This window comes from Idiotropiscis lumnitzeri, chromosome 1 (genome assembly GCF_059441095.1).
Source record: "Idiotropiscis lumnitzeri isolate Australia: NSW breed Sydney's pygmy pipehorse chromosome 1, RoL_Ilum_1.0, whole genome shotgun sequence".
Lineage (NCBI taxonomy): Eukaryota > Metazoa > Chordata > Actinopteri > Syngnathiformes > Syngnathidae > Idiotropiscis > Idiotropiscis lumnitzeri.
In genome coordinates, this window is record NC_142391.1 from 29,444,457 (window position 1) to 29,459,527 (window position 15,071).

Here is a 15,071-nt window from a genome sequence, read left to right on the forward strand (position 1 = left end):
TGGGTTGACTGTGTTCCCCCCAAGTGCCTCATTTCATTGCTGTGTTCGACAGCAAACTTTTTCCGCCCCAAGTCGCTGAGGAAACAGCAAAGTAAGTGTTACGGCCCGCCAAATTCTGCATAGTAACAAGTGGCTCTGCAAGGTTTTTTTTTTTTTTCATTCATAACATGTCATTGAAGTTGACCTGTCCAAGTAAACCCTTGCATGATGGAATATGTGATAGACTATATTTTAGTGATTTTTTTTTTTTTAGTCAAATTTGCATTCAATACCCCTGACCATTTCTAAGCATCTATGCATCTACAACTCTCAACTATTTAGCCAAAAATACAATCAAATGGAATTACTTTTTTATTCAGCTTAAAAAAAAACCTGAGACATACTTGTTTTTTTGTTGTTTTTTTTGTTATTGTTTTTTTGGGGGGGCACAGTGATCTAATGAATGCATGCAGTGAATTCTGCCTAGCAACAAGTGTCCTCACAAATGTGTTTTTCTTTTTGCCTTTCTGTGTACATCCAGCTCTCCCATCCAATAAAAGCCCTTCAGAAAACACTGTTTGGCACTTATGCTGAGTTGGGGTCAGGGTTTACAGCAACTGTGAGGAAATCTGGCGCTTAAAAGTGCTGGCAAGGCTCTCAAGATGAGAAATGCCGCTGTTGACTGAATTATCGTTGTGGTTTGAAAGTGTGAATAGCAATTTCCACCAATTGACAGTTATGGTGACGATCTGTTTGTTTTCCTCCGTGAACCTTCTCGTACTTTTACTTGTAAGCTTTTCACATTTTCTCAGATGGGACTGGGTTGGTTGTGGGATTGGGGGGGCGGCAGGCGGATCTTCATGCAGTAATTGTAAGCAGGGGCGGGTGAGGATGATGAGAGGCGGGAGGAGGATTGTGAGAAGCTGTCATGCGTGACTGTGATCCTGCTTGACAGTTGGTCCGCTCTGTTTCACAGATCTACTGCCTGCTTGGTGGTCTTTCAGGCTGAAAACAGGTCTCTGTGCAGATTGTAGCAGAAAATAGCATCTCCAAAAACCTCAATCCACCGCCCACCCCCACCCCCTTTCCTTTACCCCTTCGGTGTCATTCGATGGCTCTCAGGGCTCGGCTACACCTCAGCGCACTGCACTTGGCCCATGTGATTGGGACTCATATCTGGACACATTGTAGATGTAGAAGCGAAAGTAAAGTAGATGAAAGCTATACTTGGGTAAAAGTAGACATATCTTAACAGAACATATCTTTGGGAGAAGTAAATGTCACCTGGTGGAACATTACTTGAGGAAGTAGCTGATATCGAGTGAATCGGCATATTGGAAGCGAAATTGACGTTTAGGATTTGATTAAGGTTTTAAATATTTAAGCGTGTTTCTTTTTAAAGATTTTGAATTTGGTTCACTTCAGTGGTTTAGAGTAGCTGTAAAATGAATTCAGAAGTTTGTGTCTCATTGCTTCTCGTTTGAATTTAGTTGCTGAAAATATGTAAATAAACTATGTACATAAGTGTGGCTAAATATTTTTCCACCATTTATATTTTCCAAATGCTTTCGGATTGGATAAAAGAGTGCCCTTTGATGCACTTTAAGCTATTTCATCGATTATATCCCTTGACTCTTTTTTGTCAGTCAGTCCCCCGCCATCCGTCCGCGATTTCTGTACCGTTCCATCCTCAAACCTCCGGCCTTATTCATAAAAATTGTCGGCCAGCGACCCTATTCTGCCACCCCCAAACCCCCTAAAAAAAGTGATCGTGCCTGACGCCACCTCAGGAGAGATGCAAACTGCAGAGGTTTATTTAATCCTCATTAGCTGACTAATTTACTTTTCAAACCCGCTAACCTTATTATGGTCTTTTTCTCCTTCTTAGTAATCTCCTCCTTCTTCTCCATGCAAATAAATTCGCACAATTGATGTTATAGAGATTTAGGTATTGTCCCCCCCCCGCCCTTCCCTTGTAATTTTATTTTTTTAGCCTACATGCTTCCTTCGTCATAACCCTTGTCTTGACACCTTCAGGGTGCCTGCAAGGTGTTCTTTGATGGCGTTCCAGTTAAAGGCCTCCTGCAGGCTCTGCCGAAGGATTCTTCGAAATCCGCCGCGTTGGAGGAATGCTTTTGTTGTTGTTTTCCCAATACGATGTGACTCGGTTCGCACCGGCTCTTGGCCCGCTTCCAACTGCTGACCATGATGTCTCTGTTCCCTGCAGATCCGCCTTTGAGCAGGACGTGGAGCATGGTAACACAGATGGCCTGGGAGACTGCCAAAGTAAGCAGGCCCTTTTTTTTTCGCTCTCTCATATCTTTCCTTTTTCACTATCATAGCCATCCCATAATACACACACACACACACACGCACTGTATGCTAACTCACCCTCTATCCTCCGTCTTCGCTGCCGTCACCTTTTTCCCTCCCCCCATCTGTTCCGCCCTCACAATCCTCTCTTTCAGCATCTTCCATCCATCTGCCCCATTCGCTCTCGTACCCCCCCAATCTTTCCTCCCCTCGGTCAGTCGAGTTCTGTGCCCTGTGGCGCAAAGACTGTCTTCCTTCTTGCACGCCGTCACACAAACATTCAGTGCCACACTCGGGAAAAAAAATGATTTTGCTTGTGTTTGCACACAAAAACAGGGCACAGAGCTCTCATCCCAATTAGCCAGCCTCAAATATCGTCGTACAAGAGGGGAAGAATCGTACATTGTATACTCGACACTTTCCTTTGCAGATTAGTTTGAATTGTCAGCCATGATACACTTGCTATTGCGGTCCAATGTGTTCTCATTAGACTTCAGTAGGAATTCGCCCAAAAGTAAATTACTATATTAGGTTCATAGCGGGATAGTTTTCCAATAACACGAGCCTCACTGGACATGGGCAAGCTTGTTAGCCACAGCACACATGACTAAAATAATGTCTCACCACAAAACACTCCACAAACATGGTGGACATGATGGCAAAAAAAAAAAAAAATCTTACTTTGCTGTTATTTTAAAGTGGTTAAGTTCAGGGCTTGTTTTTTGAACAGTCAGTAGTCCTTCTGTGAGCGAGGACCCATAATTACGTATTCGCTGATTTTACCCTGCAAATCCGGGAAGAAAATTATATTATAGTGGTGTCTTGAGATATGAGTGATCCGACTAACGGGTTTTTCATGATACAAGTTTTTTTCAACTCAACTCAAATCGCAACAAGCAGCAGTTAGGCAAATAGTGAACAATTCTTCAACAAAGAGAATTGCCATTTCCATTTTAAGTTAACTGTCAAACGAAACAATTACAATTCATTTGTATTTCAAACAGCCACATAGCTTTAACTTCTAAAAATCAGTTTAACTTGATATTGACAATCTGTGCAAAGCGCAAATTATGGGCTTATGAATAGCATCGATGTTACGCTCTAAGCAATGGATTTTGGAGTACTAAAAGTGAAGCAACACATGTAGACAGACAATGTTACAATACTCACCTTTTTTATCCTCTGTGAAGACGGTGTATAACAAAGAAATAATCAATTTTCAATAAAATTAGAAAGAAGGAGTATTTCAGTTTGTTGAAAAACTTTCAAAATGTGGACAGGGTATGAATCTTTCAAGGTTCACTCTATATACATGGTCGATTTCATACAATTAACAATAAAACAATTCCAATTCAGTTGAAATTGAATTTCTGCTTTTTGTCCTTTAATTCTGTCCGTTCTCTACGTTTAAAAGTGTTGTTTGTGTAGTGAATGTGAAAGTGTCTTTGCATCGGGCGATGACACCCTTTTTCTTTTATCTTTGCTTCTACTTTCAGATACCTTCGTGGCACTGAATGGTAAGTATCCCGCGTTTACCGTAAAAAGGCAATCAAATGAACGGCAGCAACATTTTATCTCGTGCACTGTTTCAGTCCGGCCACACCTCTTCATCTTCTCGATGAATTCTTCCCTCTCAAGGAAATGAAAACTCCTCCCACCTGTAAAGACGGGTTATTAACGACCGCGTGTTTAACTGAATTTATGTCATTCCTTCTTTTTGATAGACGTTCCTTCCAGTTATAAAGGTAATGAAACACTCAATCATTGCCGGTCCACCCCCCCCCCCTCAACTTGTGGCAGCCCTCCTCCTTTGGCCCCGTTCAAGGAATTAGAAATAGGAAACATCTTTAATCGTCATTCTGATGTTATTAGGCCTTTTGGACCCTGTCATCCTCTTTTGTCAACACCCGCTGCCTCTCCCCTCTATCCCCTCTACAATTGCATCGATTAGCTCTGACCTTTGCCGCACTAATTGGATGGATCTGGTTGTTGGTGGTTAAAGGCCTTGATGGTTAACAAATGCCGCCGCGCTTGAGGAACACAACAGGCGTCAACAGAGAGGAAAGACTGCTTGGATTAGCGCTGATTAAATTAAAAATTAAACTAATCAAACTGACATGCAAAAAAAGAAAAAGTGTGCTTCTCCAACAAATTGAATGTAAGCTGTTACCAGCCATGCCCTATTTTGAAGGGAGTGCATTTATTCCAGTATACGTATGTACACCAACCACTATATTATGATGAGACATGTTTATGTGTTCTATCAATCATCCATCCAAACCTTATCTGATCCAATTCTCCTCACAAGGGTCGCATTCTATCAAACATGTTGCACCATGTAATACTGCACCTAAACAAGTACAACCATCAAATCTCATGCTGTACCGCTATACAATAATCTCACATATACTATAGTAATGATGATCTTGTCTACATTAAGTCCCAAATTTACGCCATTTTTTATTGTGCACAATGCTATTTTTATCAACTGTTGCCATCATGACCCTTTTTTTAAGAGCACAAGGCAACGTTTTAAGTCACATATTAACATTCTTAACTTTGTAAAAATAAGTCAGCCACAGTTAGCAGTAATAGATGGATGCAATAAAACCTTTTCCTACTTAATATTAACTCAACATTCTCAACTGTGACGTGTAAAATAAAGTCAGACTCAACAAAAACAATAATACAATCTTCTGTGATGTAATTGCTTTCAAACTGTGAGTGTTCATGAGATTTAAAGGCCATATTTTTTTTATTATTTGATTCAACCACACAATTGTGTGAATGGTCAAAATATCGAACCTGATCCGTGGCTATCTCTCACACTCACACCTCGCAGCTTGTTAAAACAGTCAGATCCATTCAAACCAATGACAAGAACACACACTGAAGTCCTTGCAGGCCTCGCTCATCTAGCACCCCATTGTGTGGCTGTTCCCCCCCCCCCCTCACTGTGATCTCCCCTGTTGCTGGCCGTCCAGGGTCATGGAACATAAATCGATGCCCATAGACACATGCCTCCACGCCTAAACACACACTTTACAGCACACAAACACGCAACCCGCTTCTCTCAATGACTGTGCGGGAGCTTAAATGGCGTTGAAGATAAATAAATGCCTCGTCTCCACTCTTGCCGTCTTCACTCCAGACTCGGCATAGTCGCCTCACTTTTAATCTGTAGCGAGTGAAAAAGAGAGAGGGTGCGCATCCTTCGGCAGTTTACGGCTCTCCCCACCCCGATCTGCCGAAAGCTCTCAGGCTCGCTCTCTCGCTCTCTCTGTATGTGTGTCATCTGCCTGAATTGCACTTCCCCTGGCGGTGAGGGAATGAATTATAAAACAGGCCTGTCACACTAATCTCTCAGCCTTGGGCCAATAGTTAAATAAATCATTTTAATGATTGCTACGCCACACGGAGGGAGAAGAAGAGGAGGCTCTGGCTGGTGTCGAGAGGGTGGGTGCTAGTTTACTAGCAGCTTCAGTATCATCCCACCCACCCCTCGATGTCACCTCCGTGGTAAAAATCAGAGAGCTGAGCCCCACAAAGGCTTCATTCTATTAGGGCGATGTGAGGTCGCTCTCAAATTGAAGAGGACGGCTTAAGAGGACACGTTACATGCTAACGTGATTAGATTGCGTTGAAAGTTAACAGCAGAAAGCTCACGTTTGTGATACATATTTGTTCTTGGGAATCGAATAAACTGTCAGGTACGCCTTACATGTGGCCAAATAATCTCAAATCATCATTTCTGGATTGTAGAAATCCACCAAGGCCTAATCATTGCTCAAAAAGTATTTTACGCAATATGTTCCCACCTGATGAGATTTTGTGAATTAATTGATCAAAAACAACCATAAGTTGCCCGTCCTAACCTTCATTTTATTGTTCTTCACTAACAAAATATCAAATGGAAGAAAATAAATCTGTACACACACTTTCATTGATCCCAACTTCCTGTTCATACATACATTTTTTGACGTGTCTATCTAATTTAATTGCCTCGGCTCATGTTCCTTGCCCCTTAAAGTCTTGTGGAATTAGTAATTAGTAGTTTTTGTAATATTCTGCTCACAAACAAACAAACAAACTAGAATGGCATCAAGTGGAGCGCATAGCATAGTCAAGGCCAAACAATCCAAATTTGGCTCAGCACAACAAAGCAGAATTTAACATGAATATTCAGGCATTATTCACTGTTGAATGCAGGAAAAGGCAGGAATGGTAAAATCAACAAACGGATTTGAGTGAAGCAGTGAGACGGAAGGGAATTAAACCAAACAATCTCCAAATGAACTCCAAAGTGAGACGTTAGTTGACAGAACCTGATATTGAAAAAGAAGTCATGTACATTGAGTGCATTGACAGAGTTAGAAGCCCTTCTCCATGTTTTGTAAAAAAGTTGCTTGACAGGAACGTGGCAAAGAAGGAAAGTCAGCATGTCGTCATGTTTCCTATGAAAGGTGTGAAGCCTCTGGTGATGCTGGAGAGATGTGATTATACTCTGGCAGGCCCAGTGGAGCTTTGACGTGTCTAGTTGGGAGGAGGAGGAAGGAAGAGACGAGAAGGACATGACAATGTGGACAGACACATTTACTAATGAGTTGCTCACGGGGTCTCCGGGGGGAATCACTTTGTTGCCTCTTGTAGGCAAGCAGCTGTCCTTGTGTGCTTTTAGGATGGGTGGGTGCAGTACTCACGAAAGGTTCAGGATACTCGGCTTTCGGGTGAAATTTTTAATATGAACCTGAAATGAATGATAACCTTGACAAGGTGAATGTGTCCTTCGCTAACATTCCCAGACGGAAGTGGCCACTGAGTTAAGATTGAGTGTCACCAGCAGGCTGCAACAGAGACCGAGATATTGGAAAAGTCACAGAAACGTCCTCGGAAATGTATTGTATTTAGTGGTTGAGGTTTTTTTTAAAATTTTTTATTTATTTTTTTACTTAACCACCTTTTCAATGTTTTTGTGCACCATTTTGTGGCGTCTTGGTGCCATGGAAATGTGTTGAAGTGTTGAAGGAGTTTACTTTGGACAAAAGTAGTGCTTTGTCATCATCTCTTGAGATCTATCGGCAATTATAAGTCAATTATTAATTGTCACTCTGGCCTTAGTTATTATTATTTTAATATTACCAATATTTGATATTCATTTGTGTGAAGACACAGACCACGTAAATACGTTATAATAATTACGAAACCGATTCATATCGATATGCAACATTTTATTTCTCCCAGTGTTCACATTTTCAAATGATCACCATGACAATATTCCTTGGAAATCACAATTGTGCCATTACTGGTGAACTACATTGAGAACGCGTCCGTGGGCTACTCACGTACTCCTTGCTCATGAGCACCATGTTGGTGACCCGTGCTCTCGTGCCTTTTAGTTCTACCCTAAAATTTCACCGACAGCTAACTTTCCGGACCTTTTTGGGAATAGCGTTCGTGAACCGAGGCCTCCCTCAACAAAGCGGACACCTTGTTAACCTGTGTTGTGTCCGGCAGGACGCCGTCACCGCCATCACCACCACACCATCTCACTCCCCACACCGGCCCTACCCGAGGCCGCCGAGGGCCCACTGGGGCGGGGCCGCATGGTGGAGCGCAAGGACCCCACCATGAGCTCAGACACGGGGGAGGAGCCCTACATGGCCGTACCCTCTCAGACTCAGCCCGAAGCCGATGGTAAGCCTTGGAACGTAACAGATGCACTTGGTCCGCTGTCACCTGTGGCAGGGGGGGGGGGGGGGCCGGGGCTCGTGTAATTGAGATTTACGGCTGCGTGGCTGCTTCCAGCTGACGAGGTGTACAGATCGCTTTCTCTCCAGCTGACAAATTACTTCACCCTTAAAAAAAACAAAACAACACACACACACAAGTCAAACACACATTCAGCGCTCATTAGGATGCACACACACAAGACACAAGTCACATGGACGCCCTATAGGATCAGATTTATAGCCCCCAGACTCTTGTGTGTCCCACAAGAGATGTAATATCCAGGCCATTACGCCGCCGATGTGTTTATTTCCTGCACAAGATGGCTGGAGCGTCATCCGTGTCTTTTCGTGACATGACATTGAACGCCCTTTCCACCCACCTTAACAACCGCCTGCGTCACCTCAAGGACGGCTCGCTCGATGGTTGAGAATGAGGAAACGGAGATGCCCCAGTGAGGTTGAGCTGCGTGTCACTAGTAACGTTTGTATAGTTTACAAAACGAATTATCAATGACTGCTTTAAAAAAAAAAACAAGTGAGATGACATTTTCCGCTTACAAAACTAACTATAACTACAATTATAAGGAAACTCGTCTTTGTCAGCTGATTTCCTTGACGAAATATCCCTTCGGGGTTTGTTTTGAATGTACAGTATTTATTTTGGTGTCACTATTGAGCCGTACGGAAGGTAGGTCGAACAGTTGTTTGGGAATTGTAATTTACTTTACTATTTTACACATACTTAGTGATCTTTTTTTTTTATCTTGCTCAACAAAAAACGCGTATATTTACAAAAATTTAAATAAAGCTAATACTAAAACTAATCAAATCAAAACCTAAACGAAGGTTTTCAAAATGTGAAAAACTAGTAAAAACTAACAAACCTGCTCTAAAAAGTAATTAAAATGAAAACTAACTATAATTAAAAATCCCAAAATATTATGCCTCTCGTTCTTAGCAGAGAAAGAAAAATACAACAACAATATAAAAACAATAACAAGGATTTAAATAACCTGGTTTCATTGAATGACATTATATGCTCTTACGTGACAAAACCATGCAAGGGAGCTTAATTGAAGACTCTGAATTGGCCTTAGGTGTGAAAGTGAGTGTGATTGGCCATATCATTTCAAATCTTTCTGTTATTGGCGACTAGTCCAAGGTATAACACTCATCTTTCGCAAAATCAGCTGGGATAGGCGGCAGCAGCTCACTCAAGAACATAATGAGGATAAGCGACAGAGAAATTGCACGGCTGGATAATAATCATAAATCTGAATCTTAAGGCTACAGGTGTGTGGATAGAAGCAAATGATAATTGCGCCTACCTATAGGCCGCCATTCATAATGAATGTGATGTAAGATATACTTGTAGGAACACAAGATGAATAATATTTGTCCTTCCAAGCACCAGCAGGTTATTCAGTGACAAAAAATAAAAGCTATGAGTATCATCCGACATGAACATTAATTACTGGAGCAGAAATGTTGCAGGATGTCAGCTGGAAGCAGTGAGCCGACCTCAGACAGCATGCATTCAGCCAGCATCACGTTGTTGTTCCCTGAGCAGGTGTATCACTGGAGCTTTGCCTTTAAGACGCGCACACACATTAACTCCTTCACTGCCAACCGAGTTCAAATGAATCTTTGGCTTCGATAGTCGTCGATGGCAGTGAATGAGTTCAGCAGTTGGGAAAAATAGCTTCTAACTTTTTGGGTTTGGTGGGGTATAAAGAAATGCTCCAGTCAAGCATTCTCAGGTAACAACACCCAGGCCTCACCTTTCCAAACAAGCTTCCTGCTGTTGTGTGTTTTGTATGATTCATTTTTCTATTCTCATTTGATATGGCACTTTTTTTTTTTTTTGCTCTGTTTTATTCCAGCTCTTGAATATTTTCTTTCTCAGCCTCAGTGATCTTTGTTTGAGTTGCCTCTCTGTGAGCAATACTGGATATGTTTGCATGGCTTCCAGTCACATCTTTTGTTGCTGTTAGTTTTTCCGCTATTTATACGTATTTGACTTTTTCCAGCTTTGATGGTATTACGCACAGTTTTGCCTCAGTGCAGCTTAACGCGTCTCAGCATGGCAAATGGAGCACCGCAGTCAACAGCGTTCATTTCCCGCCCTGCCCATCCTGTCTTCTCTCCTTTCCTGTTGCCCTTCAGCAAACAGCTGTACTGTGAAAAACTTCAGCCAAATCTCCAAAAACTTTTTAATGTGCTTGAAAAAAAGAGACATCAACCAGGCTGCTGCAGGCGAAAACGAGCCACTATATTATTCCAGCCAATCAGAAAAATAATAAGCCAAGTCTGAGTATTTTGAAATCATTAAGTCATCTATCCATTTCCTATGGCGCTTGCCCTGATTAGGGTCACGAATGAGCTGGAACGAGGTACACCCAGGATTGGTTCATGAGCCTATCGCAGGGCAAATATGGACAAACAACCATTCGCGCGCACATTCACTCAGACTGACCATTTAAAACAAGCCGGAGATAATGAAAATTCCCAGCCTGAATTCTATCCCCAACCTCAGAACCGTGAGGGAATGTGCTAGTCAATCACTCGTGAGTTCATCTCGTCCACCCAATCTCAATAATACCGCAATATGCTACATTCATTTTAAAAGATGCTAATAGATGCACCACGGTTTCCTTCTGGATCAATAAACTTTCTAGCGATAGCATGTTTATTATTGTGGCGGTAATTTGCAGAGGTGTGCGTGTCTTGTAATGAATCTCATTACACTGTGCAAGAGCAGCACATTCAGCGTTTGAATATCGGCTCTGTTAAGATTACTCGACTTTAAATATCAATGTGGAAAAGACTGCAACTTAGGATTTACAACTAACTAATATTGTTTGTGTCAGGTTCCGGCTTCAATTCTCTTTGTGCTTCCAATGGTTTTCTTCATGGACTGCGGCTTCTCCCCACATTCCAAAAACACGCATGTTAAGTTCGTTGAAGACGCTAAATTATTTACACTTCTTAATGTCAATTACTGTTTGTCTGTCTGTGCCCTGTGATTGGCTGGCGACCCCACCTCCAAGTCAGGCAGTGATAGGCTCCAGATTACCCGCCACCCAAATGAGGATAAACGCTGTAGAAAAAGGATGGCTGGATGAACCGTGTCCCTAATGTTATGGCATATAATACTCTAAATGGTTAAAAAAAAGTTTTCGAGTCAAATGTATCAGTTCCTATCAGGGGCCGTTCTCAAGATCATTTGGAGCTTTAAAAGAAATGAATCCCCCCCAACTCCTTTTCCCATTTGCAGCTGAGACGTTGCAGGATCTTATCTCCTAATGAATATTATTATTAGGCTGAAGCCGCCTCAGTAATTAAACAGGCGCTGCAAAGTGAGGAGTATTAACGAGCTAGCGGCGTCTTTATCAGCGGCCTCAGTTGAGTCGCCCACTAGGTGGCTTTTTTTTTCACAGTACATTTGCACTTTGTCTGTCTGTCTGTCGCAACAAGCCCCGATGACCCTCTTGCCTCAAACCACGCCCATCTGCTCTGAACATCTCGCCATCTCCTGCCACTGTGACCCCTCCCGACATCCAACTGGGATGGCATGTTCCAAGGCTGTACCTTTTTATAAGTGATTCCTTAACCAATTTATGGATACCCCCCCCCCCAACCACCATCACCACCACCACCCAAAATCCCACCCTCCTCCTCATTCATTCCTGCTCCTCCCCTCGTAGACTGTCTCCTCTCCAACAAGACTCATATCTCTTCTCTTGTCAAAATGAATCCCCCCCCCTTTGGCTCGCTTCCCTTTTCTGCCGTCTCTCTTCCTGTCAGCCTCCTCCCCCTCCTCGTCCACCTTCGCCAGCCCGACCTGTAGCCGCCGCTGTGTTGCTCCAATTTATGGCTTCATTACAGCAGCTATCCACGGGAGACGGACGAGGGAGAAAGAGGGAGGCAGCTAGACCACAGGGGCAGGAGACATGGGAAATAAGAGGGTGCGGGGAAAGCAACATGCATGATAAGGATTGATTAAACAAGAAGGAGAATGATGCAGGTAAAAGAAAAAGACAGCAAAAGAAAATCATCAAATGAGAAGCGAAAAGAGGAAATTGAGGTCTGTAAAGGTAGCGAGACGTTTGGAAAGGCATTGTTGTCCATGATTTCTTTGCTAGAGTAAGTTGTGACAAGAATGCATTAATCGAAGAAATGTTCAATAAGAGTGAGTGAGAATGATAATAATAGCACGAATAAGAAAGAGAGCAACAATAACAAGCGTAATAATAAAGCCAATAGAAACAGTTGCATTTACAGATACGATACAGATATGCCCGTTAGTAATGGTATATTTTCTCTTGCTGCACTGATTGTGTTGAAATATCGATTCCTTTAAGCGTTATAAAATAGCAACAAAGTGTGATTGTTTTAAATAACAGTAAACTGTATTCTATATTATATATTATACAATATGAATATAATAGAATAATATAGAACTTTATGATATGATTTTGATGCAAATGAGGGAGAGTGTGAGGATTTGCTGGAAAAGTCGACTCGAAACGTTCTATTACGTCCAATTCTACTGACGCAAAGTCCAGTAAAATAGCAAAAGAAAGAAAACTCCACCCATGCGCACAGTTCGACTGCGCTTTGTGCTAGACTTGCGCTCGGAAAAAAATCGGTCTCATTGACTGCAATTTGAAGGTTCCGAACTGGGATGAGGATTATTCGAAGTGTTTTCTACGATTTTACTGAGGCGTTTTTTTTTTTTACTGGATTTGGGTCGGATTGCTGCTGCAGGAATCGAACTCTGTCGGAAATGATTAATTATGCCTGGTGGAACACACAACGGTTGTCTCCATCCTCCGCGTTCTGGTTTGAACCACAATATCTCCCCTATAGCAACTGCCACTTCACTGTGCCGTGAGAAATTCCGGAATGTACAAAATGCATCTTTGACTAGAAAACTGCACAATCCCATTTGATTCGTTAGCAATGATATGATGTGATTCTGATATTTAAACATTATCGACATTTTTTTGATGTTCGACTGGTTGACTTGATTGAGAAATGGTAATTGTTAGCTGATTTTTTTTTTAATAGCTCCTTTCATTTCCAGAAAATGTTTTATTGCTCTACACAAGTCAGCATCAAATCATTTGAATACATCTCCGGTCTTGATTTCGGGACATATGTTGTACACAGAGCATATTACTAATACTACTCAGCCTTTAGACCACCATTACGGTCATTTATTAAAACATCACGACTTGACATTAAACGCAGCTCTTGGCGAGAGAATGACCTTGCTCACATTGAGACGTGACGTCTTATTTATTTCACTTATGCCCAAGCCGGCCGAGAGAACATTTTGACATGGCTGCTGCGGATGTCAATCTTGAAGGTTAGAAGCCACTGATGAGCCCGAATGCTGTCAGGCCTTCTTATGATGCACCGTGCTTGCTTTAACCCTCAGCAAACAACAGATTGTTTTTCCAAATAAGAGCTTTGATATTCTCATCAGTTTTGGAGGGACATGCATGTTGGTCAAGTATATTTCAACAACAGATGAAGTAGAGCGTATTTGGAGAGGTTAAAACGCAGTGGTTCTACTTTTAAGTTGATTTTAGGAATAAATATATTGATGATAATTTGACATCTTTGTCTCGTAACATTTAGAAGGAAAAGAAAAAAATGCCTTTCTCAGAATTATCTTGCGCCGTATCCAAATCAGCGTCATAGGTTTTTTTTATTATTATTGAATGTCCTCAAAAATGCACTCTACACACTTGTTTGGCAGCGTTCAAGCATATTCAAATAGACAAAATACCTTTTTAGTCCTTGTGCATGTCATCTTCACCTGGTAAAAAAGATGATTCAATTGACTTGAACCTCATCATTTTTGCCCAACTTCCATTTGTGTGCGAATTATTCTCAAGGCGAAAAAAATGAGCGCAGTCGCTCAGGAGCTGCTGTCGACCACAGCTCACACACCACCACCCAGACAGTATTTTCTCTACACTTGACTCTTTGAGATTTTGTGTGTGTTCAAATACATTTAAAACGTGTTTAAAAACATTTAAATGTCTTTACCGTATTTGCGTAAAAACAAATCGGCTCTATTGTTTTATATGGTCTCAAATCGTGTACAGTAAAATTGTGTTCACTGTACATCTATTTTCAAATGCTATTTTTGTAGGATGCATACTCTTTATTGTCGTGCAAATGTGGGTCATCACGACTCCGCAACAACAGGAAAAAGAAACACAGCTGTAGATTGTCCCAGTCATTATTACACCCCAATCTTGGCCACATTTGAAATATTTTGCGATGGTCAAAATCGCCGAGTGTCGTTCGTGTGTGTGTATGGAGCAGCAGTTGAATAATGGGTGGCTCATTGTGACTCATTGCAGAAACAGAAGCCTTGATGTTTTCCCGACGTTACGCACTTCCTCCACTGACGCAAGCAGCAATTTCCTCCCTTGATTAGCTCATTGTTCTCTTTGCGCTGGCTAATTTTCGCAGCTTGCATTACCATTTGGATGTTTTGCTTACGCCTTCTGCCTCAAACACGGACTTTTGCTCTCTTTTAGTCCTCGGTTTCACCGTTTTATACTGTTCGACATGACGCACACATGTGCATACTTTGCATACACGTAGCAGATAAAAAGAGGGGAAATTCATTGATTCCCAACATTTCTAAGAAATGGATGTATGCTGCTCAAACTAAACATCAGAGATTGGCACTTGAACTTATTTTGCCGGTTTGTCCTCCATCCGTGTCTCAAGCATCTAAAGTGGGCGGGCCCGGTCCACTATGGGCCGGCGTGTCGCAACATTTCACATTCAGTCTGAAATCGTGTATTGGCGGATTACACACGCAAGAGGGGCCGGGTGTGTTTCTGTCTGTGAGCACCTGACCTGGTTAGGGACGATTAAAGGGATGGACAAAAACCCACTTCTGTCCTTGCTTAGTCCATCCTCTGCATAAAACCTTCTCGTCCTCCGTCCCGGACGGGCCACTCCATCTTTGCAAAACACTCCTACAAACTGATCATTAGTGTGCACAACATTCTGCTT

At 42.0% G+C, this 15,071-nt stretch overlaps 1 protein-coding gene across 5 annotated transcripts in view; it reads left to right on the forward strand.

The window, feature by feature from the left end:
- Window positions 1-15,071, forward strand: part of sema6a (sema domain, transmembrane domain (TM), and cytoplasmic domain, (semaphorin) 6A) — a 129,033-nt gene that overhangs the window by 103,334 nt on the left and 10,628 nt on the right. For 3 of the 5 annotated variants that reach the window (XM_088294270.1, XM_088294260.1, XM_088294253.1), the window contains 4 exons: window positions 2,207-2,265; window positions 3,789-3,809; window positions 4,017-4,037; window positions 7,807-7,986. In XM_088294270.1, coding sequence (XP_088150396.1) covers window positions 2,207-2,265; window positions 3,789-3,809; window positions 4,017-4,037; window positions 7,807-7,986 — 281 coding nt within the window. The remainder of the gene's footprint in view (window positions 1-2,206; window positions 2,266-3,788; window positions 3,810-4,016; window positions 4,038-7,806; window positions 7,987-15,071) is intronic. The other 2 variants (XM_088294278.1, XM_088294287.1) reach the window with 2 other exon arrangements.